Here is a 10,306-nt window from a genome sequence, read left to right as displayed (position 1 = left end):
ATAGCTTGTTTATGCTCTTGGAATGCAAAAACAAACAAGAACTGACTGCAAAAAAAACACAGCTCTGCAGCTCTGCAGAATGCAGGCATGTTTACTATAAATCTTGGTTACTGATGCATAAAAATAATGCACATTGTCAGTGCTTAAATTCATGTGAGATTCCATTGTCAACGCGAGGAACTAGAGATAGATTATGTATAATAAAATACTCAGCAGCACAGAGCATCACAGTCATTCTATTTAATTTTGGACAACTAAAATTTTTTGCAGATAGCAAGATTTGCTAAAATCCACGCTCTCTCCAAGTGCACAATAAATTGCAAATTGATGCCCAGGAGACGGTTAGATTCTAATGGAATGGGAGACGTAGAAGTAAGAGAGAATTAGCTACCAGGTAATTAAATTTTTTTACAAAAACTAAGTTGGCTCGTGTTTTATCATTTAATATTAAATTGGTTAGAAATTAAATTTAAATCTAGAATATTATAGGTTGTAAATTTAAAAAATTATTCCAAATTTAAGATATTTATCCAGATTTGTTTTTCTCTTTTTTATGCACATATATTTTTTAGTTTCATTTTTCTACAATTATTTAATTGAAAATTAGGTTCTATTATTTTTTTAATTTATTTTATATAGGATTTTTTATTGATTTAAAAAATAACCCGAGTTATCTCATATCTTTTTATTTATTATTTTTTTGTTAAATTTAGTTTTTTTATATAAAATTTATTTTTGAATTAAATTAAATTAATTGATTGAATATAAATATGAGATATTAACTTTATAGTATCTTATTTAGTTTGCTTTATGAGTCATTGCTCTGATAATGTAATGGCACTAGAATTATCTTGGTGATGGGGTAGTGTTTATAACGGATCAACGATGAGTCTTTAATAAGTTTTAATTTTTATTTCTAAGTATGTTATTAAAAGCTTGTTTTTTATAATCAAATATTGTTAATTTTATTTATTATCAATATTTTTTAATTATACTATTAAATTAAACAAGTTTATTAAATTTATTAAAGTTAATCTCAAATTATTTTATTTCTCTGAAAATATCGGCATTGTCTAGATTTTTTTTTTACGGTAGAAAAGATTAGATTTAGCCATAACATGACTAGAACAACCTAACTCGCGTGTGACTAAAGTAAGCTTTTAAGTCATCAGTCCAATCATTAATTTTTTCAAAACATAACATATACGTGTACAATTAACTCTATTCACAAAATTACTTTAAATTTTAAACTCATCATCGAATGTAATTTTAAACTCTATTAATCACAATTAATTCTATTAATATTTTATCATCAATATTTTTTTTAATTATATTATCAAATTAAATAAATTTATTGAAGCCAGTCAAGTAAATAAATAAAATCTGAAATTATTTTATTTTTTAAAAAATATTAACATTGTTTAAACATAATTTTTTATAATAGAAAATATTTTTTCTAGATATGAAATTGAAAGCTAATTTAAAAAAAAATTAAAAAAAATAAAATTTAAGTCAATTAAGTTAATATGTTAAATTTTTGGTTCAGATCATAAGAATAAGATAAATTCATAAAAAATAAATTAAAAAACATAATAAAATCTAATCCCAAATAAATTGATTTAAAAAAAATATATATTATAAAAATATAAAAAAATATTTTATAACGAAAATTACGTAGAGATGAGGTCAAGAATGCTAGTCGGTGCAGAGCATCCATGAATTCAAACAGGAATCTTCCGGCCCCCACTCCATCCATCCAGCTCTAAAAGCTGTTATTCAAGTTGCTCTCCTTGCTTCTTTCTTAATTTTCATCCCAAACATCTTTTACATGTTTTCTGAAGATTGGATCATGTATCCAATAATGAGATCATGAAATAAGAATAAGAGCACAAGAATCCAGCCGAGAAATTGCTATCAAATTTAACAGTTTTACCGACGGTAAATCCCGTCGGTGTTCAGTAAACAGAGTTTAACAATGGATTATGTCCTCACAATGAAGATGGTCATGAAGTCCTTGACCCTCTCCTCTTGAAGAGCAAGCCAAAACGAAACTCATTGCCTCCAGGGGTGCCGGAAACAAGTGAAAATGTTAAAAGAGTCTTGTGTATTAATACGCAATTAAGCACTAACTCCAGCACCAAGTCTGCAGACAACACAAATCATGCAGATGAATATCGTAACAAAATCAAATCTGCTGGAAGTAATCTTCAAAGTAGAAGACAATATCCACACCTTTAGTTCATCTGGTGTAACTGTAGTTTTCCTTCTCATTTCTTTCTACGACTACTCTTCCTAAAATCTCCTACTTACATGAATCGACCACCTGGTTTCTCTCACCATCCATTTCCTGATCATATTTTTCTCTTACGCAAGGCATCAAACAAGCTCCATGTGCATGGTTTGTTGGATCAAGCCCCAGACTAATTCTCTCCCTTTAACTTTATCGGCTCAAAGAATGATTCCCTTCTTCTCATTCTTAAAATCGCTTACATAATTCTCTTTTGTCTGGATCTATATGGATGATATTCTAGTCACTGGCCTACATAATGAGGATATTCACAATCTTATCCACCAGCTTCATACAGGATTTGCTTCCAAGGACCTTGGTAGTTAAGTTTCTTATTGGGCATTGGGGCGTCTCCCTCCTCTCATGACATCATTCTATATCAGCACCGTTAAATTACTGACCTTCTTCACAAAACCAACATGCTTGCTGCCAAATCAGTCTCATCATCCATGGCCTCCACCGTCAAATTATCATCATTTACGGGTGCACCATTTTCTGATCCAACCTTGTATCGCAACACAACTAGTTCTCTCCAATACCTCTCATTTACTCGTTCAGACATCTCTTATACTGGAGGCAAGGCCTGACAATTCATGTATTCTCCATCTGCTGATCATTGATGCTGTTAATGGAATATTACAATTTCCATGACTTTTATTTACCGTATTGTCCAAATTGTCCCCAGCCTCCTCCAATAATTTAACGTTAGGTGGAGGACACCTAGACAGCACCCATAGTGCTCTAACTTTTAGAGGCCATTCTCGTCTTTACACGACAACAACGTGTGTCACTTATCAAAAGCTTTACACTTCCTAGGGAGTCAATTACTATTAAAGAATCACATAACAAGAATGGGTGACTTTGTTTTTCTTTTTTTAAGGTGTTTTTTTGAATTGTTTTTCTTGACGAATTATTAAATTGATTTTTTAAGTTTTTTTATGATTTTAATATATTTATATAAAAAATACTTTTATAAAAATACTCTACATTACATTACTAAATAAACACTAATAATAACCATATATAATCACTAACATAAAAAAACAACGCAATTCTTATTAGTTTTTTTTTTATTAATATAGATATTTAGATTAATTTTTATGTATATCGACTAATTTTATAAGCTCTGAAATTAATGACTATGTAAGCTTCTAGTAACCATTAACTTAGTTGATTGGTTGATTGGGTTAGAATTAATTTATATAATATTATTTTAAAATTTTTTAAATTAAATTAATTTTTAATTAAATTGACTGAATTTTTGAATTGACCAGTCAGGTGGTGTAGATTTCACAGAATTAACTCCTATTACTTCTTTATAAAAACATGTTAGCAAGTGATGAATGAATAATACAGCATTAAATAAAGTTAATTGGCTAGAGAGTAGCTCCTTCGGCTTCTATAAATAAATAAATAAATGATAAGAGAGAGAGAGAACAGAGAAGCTTTAGCTAATTGTAGAGAGAGGGAGAGAGAGAGAGATTGTAGTAATGTCATGTTATTTACACTCTGCTGTTTCACACCATCCACACTGTTTTTGATGGATATTACTTTCTACTTTATAATCAAATAAAAAAAGGCGTACGGGTTTTTTTCTCCCTTTCATCTTTTAAAGAGAAGAACACCTTTTTTATCCTGTGGAAGGGTGTGGGGTACGTGATTAGTAATTTTACTTCAGATTCTTGATTTTTGCTTTCACAGACAGGGGAATAGCCATTGTTGAAAAAGGCACCTTTTCTTCTTCACCTTTGTCATCTTTTTTTTTCCCTTTTCTTATTATATACTTGGTGGGTAGTAAGTAACTAGTAAGAGTTGAGTCACTCATCACTGGTTCTTGCCGCTGCTCACATTATTGAGTTGAGTACTGTTTTTGCTTCTCTGTGAGATTTGGGATCTGGGTTCTTCTTCTACTTTCTCACTTATCTTTTGTTGCAGTTTTTCTTTCTTTTTAAAGAGAAAGAAGGAAAGAAAGGAGTGATGGCTGGAGGAGGAAAGGCTGAGGAGCCACAAGCACATCCACCAAGGGAGCAGCTTCCTAACATTTCTTATTGCATTACTAGTCCACCACCGTGGCGTGAGCATTCTCTTTCTTTTTAGAATCCTGTCAATGAATCTATTTTTTTTAAGTATAATTTGTTATCTCTGAATCTTGTTTTGGTTGAAAGTTGCTTTTTTGAGCTTTCTTTCTATCTTTATCTTTATGGTATATACTCTCTTTTCAAAAGGCTAAGTGCTGTTTATGTTCATATAAACTTAACTCCTTTTTCATTCAAGATTCTGGTACACTAACCACCTTTTAAACAAAAACTACTTTTGTATTTAATTACATTGTTTTTAGTTTCTTGGGCTGTTTTAATGTTTATTATCTGTTGATTTTTTTTTTGCGATTTCCATTTTAAGGAAATCTGTTGAGCTATAAGAGGATCTGTTCTGTTCTGTTCATTTTTTTTCCTTCAGATTTATTTTTCTGGTTGTAACAATGTTTGAAAATGGACAGGGTAATTTGGTTTTCGATTATTTTCATGCATTATTCATAAGGGTTTGCTTGCATTTGATTATTTCAAAATTGTGCGCTGCAGCGGAAGCTATCCTACTTGGTTTCCAACATTACCTTGTGATGCTTGGAACTACTGTTCTCATTCCTTCTGCTCTCGTTCCTCAAATGGGAGGTGGAAATGTAAGACCAAGGGAAAAATAACATTATACTGATAGTTCTTGTCTATCTTAACTAACTATGGTGATCTTGAATCTTACGACTTACGTGGCAACTGTTGTTTTTGTAGAAAGAGAAGGCCGATGTGATCCAGACACTTCTCTTTGTTGCTGGTTTGAACACATTGCTCCAGAGTTTGTTTGGCACTCGTTTGCCTGCTGTTATTGGAGGCTCTTACACCTTTGTCCCAACTACAATTTCAATTATCCTTTCTGGTCGATTTAGCGACGAAGTAGATCCTGTTGAGGTTTTATTTCTTATCTATTTTCTGTTATATAAGGTTGTCTTGGTTTGGAATGTCAAGTGACACCTGTCTATTAATGATATAGAAGAGCTAGTGTTAGTTCCCATGAAACCTTTTGTTACACTGTATTTCAGTCATTCATGTGAGAAACACAGAGTGGGCAGGGGTATATTATATACATTTACCTGCTCCCTCTCGCCACTTTAGCCTTACTGATGAATATCCCATTAGTAACTTGATGAGGACTTTTGATGCCTATACAGAAGTTTAAGAGGATTATGCGTGCAATACAAGGTGCTCTCATTGTTGCTTCTACTCTTCAGATTGTTCTAGGTTTCAGTGGACTTTGGCGTAATGTCACGAGGTTAGTTCGGAACCTGAACTGATGCTTATATTTTGGCAGTGTTTGCACCCTGTTATCAATTGCATTTGATGACAAGCAGATATAATTATTGGTTAAGATATAGAATTCATCATCTATGTATTGTGAGTCAACTGAATTTATGAATCAAGGAACCCTGGCTTATCACGTAGCCCTGTTACATCTTTCTGCCATATTCGATGTTCGCTTGGGTAAACTCTGCATCAAAGTATTTTTTTTTTTGCAGGTTTTTAAGTCCACTTTCAGCTGTTCCTTTGGTAGCTCTCGTTGGTTTTGGGCTGTATGAGCTTGGTTTTCCTGGCGTAAGCTCCCCTTTTGCTACATTTTCATGCACATGCGTATTATGTTTAAAGATATTGTTACCAGTTGGGTATTAAGTTTTACACTGAAATGTTTAGGTTGCCAAATGCGTGGAGATTGGCTTGCCAGAGCTTATCATCTTAGTATTTGTTTCACAGGTATTTATGTTGATGTGTTCTGGATGCATTCTTTGTTGCTATTTTGATCATGCCGTGTTCTGTCATCTCTTGCTTTTGTGCATATTATTACTCTATTAGTAATAGTTGTTGTTAGGATGAGATAATTAATTGTCATTGGTTGTTTGCAGTACATGCCTCATGTGATAAAGTCAGGAAGACATATCTTTGACCGTTTTGCTGTCATATTCGCTGTGGTGATTGTATGGATTTATGCTCATCTGCTCACAGTGGGTGGTGCTTATAATGATGCAGCGCCAAGGACACAAGCAATTTGCCGTACTGATCGTGCTGGACTTATAGATGCTGCACCATGGTTAGTCATTGCATCTTAAAGCAGTTGCATGACTTAGCTTTTACTTCTTGGCTTATCCTTTATATAGTGGATATTTTTTGTTTTTTTTTGGTTTACAAGGGAACTACTCAAATTTTAGCAACCCAGGAAACCTACCACATCCTGCACCATTGGACCACACCCAGTGGTGTTACACAGTGGATCTTTACTTGTCATTCTTTCCTCTTTCTAGTTTAAACTTTATAATGTCAATGCAATAGTCATGCCTTATGATGACCTGGTAATCTCTCATCACAATGGTCTTAGCTATTACTTGTAAATCCTTGTTGGTTTGATAATTGAGGTATTTTACTGCATAAAGAGTAAAACCGGTGAATAAAGATGTTGAAGACTGTTTTTTACCGATTCATTTTATCTAGTGGAAAATAAAAGTGTGAATTGACTACTCTTTTCATTCATTTCCTCTATTAATGTGCTTGGTTACCATGTCTACACATGGACAAGCTGATTTTGAAAGATGAGTTAGATGGCCCATCATTGGGGACCTGCTTAGATATTCATTTGCATTGGTTGTCATTGTCCAATTGGGAAGAGCTTGTGATGCAATTATCTGATTCTGACTAGAATAAATATGTCAAGTTTTTTCCTTGACTGCATTCATTCTTTCCACATTTCATTGGACCAGACAACTAATTTGGGTTCTAATTGGTATCTGTGAACTAAGAGTTTGATTAAAGCATGAGTTTGCTTTAATGTAGTATAATATTGTTTTTTAATCATGTCTTAGTATCGTGAGATGACATCAACCATTCCTTATTGGAATTATGGGTTTTTCAGGATAAGAATTCCATACCCTTTTCAATGGGGAGCACCTTCATTTGATGCTGGTGAAGCTTTTGCCATGATGATGGCTTCCTTTGTTGCTCTTGTAGAGGTTTGCATTCTTCCATTCGTATTTTTACTTCTCCCTCATGCTTACCATTTGCCATTGCTTTAAACTAAGAATCGAAGTGCATCGTGCAACATCATCATAACTATTGTCAATTTGCTGGTATTATTTTTCTCTTCATAGATATTCTATTTCAACTGTCAAGTCATTTTCCATACCTATCCCATATTGCTATACTAGTGGTACCGTACAATATTAAATCACATGATTGCTGTAATGTGGATGAGCTGACAATTAATGCCGTTTATGTAAATAAAACTTCTCTGTGAAATGCACAATTTCCACAATTTCAACATTGTTTTTTCAATGGTTTTGTTATTTTCTGGTTTTTCTTTTTTGTGTATGTGGTGGATTTTAAATATTTATTGTGTGGATTATATGGGTTGCTTGATACAACTGTTATCTAAATTAATCTTGGAAGTTCACTGAATTACTGTCCTTGAATAAGCAGTCCACTGGTGCATTTATTGCTGTGTCAAGGTATGCAAGTGCAACTCATATGCCACCTTCCGTTCTTAGCCGTGGTGTTGGCTGGCAGGTAATAAAAAGATATTGGCTTCTTTGTAATTGAAACTGAAAATTTAAGTTTCTTAGTTCTGAAAGGTTGTTTTTGTATTTATGATAGTGTAAATACTTGTCTTAATTTTCATACTTTGCTGTGGCATGCATCAATAATTCCTTTTGTCACGGGCAAGACAAAGCTATTAAGTGATTTGCTTCATGTCCAAGATTTGTTTGAGAAATGTTATTCCTAGCCACTGTTATGTGCAGTGATGTACGCTTGCGCACTATTCTAAAGTTTTGTTGTGTAGAGGATGGAAAAAAATGGTGTTAAATGTCAAGTTTTTAAGGGTGAAACAAAGTGTCAGGTAGTGAACTTCTATGATTTTTTATAGGAGTCTTAAAAATTATGAGTGTCAGTTGGCCCAATAAGAATCAAATCAAATCAAAATTTAAACTACAATTATTTTAAAGAAATATGTATTGGTTGGTCTCCAATGCAAAGTGTGAGCGCTAACTTAGAGAAAGTTAAAATATAAGAGATGACTGCCCCCCATGAAAAGCTTTTACCCCTCCCTACTCTACCAAACCCAATTATAGGAAGTGAAAGTCCCTAGGGTAATTTTCTCCTCCTTTACCCTCACATGAAATCCATCCTGAATAAGAGCAAGATAAGGATGTTAATATATAGAACTTGTAGCTGTATATTCCGGTGGTTGCTATGTATTCCATGTATAAAGAACAATGACGATCCAGATGAATATTGAGTTTCTTACATTGTTAACATTTTATTTCTGCTTTAGGGAATTGCTATTTTGCTTTCTGGGCTGTTTGGAACTTCAACCGGATCTTCAGTATCTGTGTAAGACTCACTAGGAAAGCCTTTCCAGTGCATGAGCATTTATACATTCAGATGCAGTAACTTCAAAATTGACTCGAGCTTTACTGTGTACAGAGAGAATGCTGGTCTCTTGGCCTTAACACGAGTTGGCAGCCGAAGGGTTGTCCAGATATCTGCAGGATTCATGATTTTCTTCTCCATTCTTGGTAAGTCAATATGAGTTTGTTCAATGCTTTCATATTGATGCATGATTCATCTTTGTTGTTGGTATAATGTTAACTTCTATCGGTCAACTTTGCGTTGTTGTGCAGGAAAATTTGGGGCAATCTTTGCTTCAATTCCAGGACCCATTTTTGCCAGTTTATATTGCCTTTTCTTTGCTTACGTGGGTATGTATATCATAATATTTTGGTTCACAAACAGCTGTGAATCTCTCTGATATATTGTGATTGGTTTTGTTTAATGATTTGTCCTTTTCACTATGGATTTCCAGGTGCTGCTGGTCTTAGCTTTCTTCAGTTCTGTAATCTCAACAGCTTCCGAACAAAGTTCATATTAGGCTTCTCTATTTTCATGGGCTTATCTGTGCCACAGTACTTTAATGAGTACACTGCAATTAAGGGCTATGGTCCCGTTCACACTGGTGGAAGATGGGTATGCATGAAAAATTTCAACCCTGATCTGTCTTGCTTATATAAAACCTATGCCAGTGGCTGATAAACATCTTGGTTTTTTTCTTCTTCTTTGGCAGTTCAACGATATTGTAAACGTTCCTTTCTCATCAGAAGCATTTGTTGCGGGCTGCTTGGCATATTTCCTGGACATCACACTGCATAGAAAAGATAGTTCAATCAGGAAAGACAGGGGTAAGCACTGGTGGGACAAATTCCGATCATACAAGGGTGATACAAGGAGTGAAGAGTTCTATTCCCTGCCCTTTAATCTAAACAAATATTTCCCATCTGTGTAATTTAATCAGCAATAGTTATGAGCTGTTCTTAATCCAGTATATTAGTTCTCGATAGCTCCTTTTGGGATTAAAAATTGCAATGCTCAATGCGCCTTCGTGAATCTTATCGCACGCTATATAGCTGTATAAGATAGTCTCTCCTTTCATAGAATGACTTGAAAACATTCAATTGAATTTGTTTTCCTTGTAAAAATCCGACCGTTGACGAGGACTTGAAGTAGCAATGAAGCAGTTTTGTTGCCTTTAGTTCCCTTTTCATTCTGTTCTGTAGTTGCTTTTTGTAGACACAAGCACACTGATTGCATGTACCTAACTGTAACATTGCCATGGAAATTTGCTGTTTCCTAGATTTCCACATATTTCATCAGAGGATTGATTGTTGATTTCATGTGGTGGAGTTAACTGGATCGAATCACAGAGACGACTAGGACGATCCAGTTAGTGCTATGACTTTTATTTCTTCCTCTCTGGGGTCGTGGCATGCATTTAGGCTGGTGTTCTGGAACTAAACTAAGACAAGAAGAGGGACAAGGAATAACCATGATCAGCTACAAAAGACTTGGCCGCTAGCCGAAACCATTAAATTTTGTTCTACAGTAATTTTCACGAGGGTAAAACACAATTTGTTCACTCTTAAAATGCAAAATA

The 10,306-nt window shown here is 33.9% G+C and overlaps 1 protein-coding gene and 1 long non-coding RNA gene across 4 annotated transcripts; one reads left to right on the top strand and one right to left on the bottom strand.

The window, feature by feature from the left end:
* Nucleotides 1–1,899: 1,899 nt before the first annotated feature.
* On the bottom strand, nucleotides 1,900–2,920 carry LOC133675174 (uncharacterized). Its single transcript, XR_009835363.1, has 2 exons — nucleotides 2,233–2,920; nucleotides 1,900–2,143 (listed from the first exon to the last, which is right to left on the bottom strand). It is a non-coding gene; the product is annotated as an uncharacterized LOC133675174 (long non-coding RNA).
* Nucleotides 2,921–3,727: 807 nt separating this feature from the next.
* On the top strand, nucleotides 3,728–9,904 carry LOC133675804 (nucleobase-ascorbate transporter 6). 3 transcript variants are annotated; one of them, XM_062097289.1, is made up of 15 exons: nucleotides 3,728–3,939; nucleotides 4,223–4,361; nucleotides 4,867–4,964; nucleotides 5,071–5,247; nucleotides 5,508–5,608; nucleotides 5,853–5,928; nucleotides 6,025–6,084; nucleotides 6,234–6,418; nucleotides 7,235–7,331; nucleotides 7,798–7,884; nucleotides 8,651–8,709; nucleotides 8,803–8,894; nucleotides 9,000–9,077; nucleotides 9,182–9,342; nucleotides 9,440–9,904. In XM_062097289.1, the coding sequence occupies exons 2-15, from the start codon at nucleotides 4,265–4,267 to the stop codon at nucleotides 9,656–9,658; spliced, it is 1,587 nt and encodes a 528-aa protein (XP_061953273.1). In that variant the 5' UTR covers nucleotides 3,728–3,939; nucleotides 4,223–4,264; the 3' UTR covers nucleotides 9,659–9,904. The 3 variants fall into 3 exon arrangements, with proteins under 3 accessions (XP_061953273.1, XP_061953270.1, XP_061953272.1); XM_062097286.1 differs by having other exon boundaries at nucleotides 3,728–4,015; XM_062097288.1 differs by lacking the exon at nucleotides 3,728–3,939 and adding an exon at nucleotides 4,005–4,143.
* Nucleotides 9,905–10,306: the final 402 nt, after the last annotated feature.

The sequence above is a fragment of the Populus nigra genome, chromosome 16 (assembly GCF_951802175.1).
Source record: "Populus nigra chromosome 16, ddPopNigr1.1, whole genome shotgun sequence".
In the NCBI taxonomy this organism is placed as follows: domain Eukaryota; kingdom Viridiplantae; phylum Streptophyta; class Magnoliopsida; order Malpighiales; family Salicaceae; genus Populus; species Populus nigra.
This window is presented reverse-complemented; position numbering and strand designations above follow the sequence as displayed.

Coding starts and splice junctions, on each gene's coding strand:
- LOC133675804 (XM_062097289.1), top strand. CDS start 4,265: ATGGCTGGAGGAGGAAAGGCTGAGGAGCCACAAGCACATCCACCAAGG. Junction 4,965..5,070: donor CTCAAATGGGAGGTGGAAAT/GTAAGACCAAGG, acceptor TTGTTTTTGTAG/AAAGAGAAGGCCGATGTGAT. Junction 7,332..7,797: donor CCTTTGTTGCTCTTGTAGAG/GTTTGCATTCTT, acceptor TTGAATAAGCAG/TCCACTGGTGCATTTATTGC.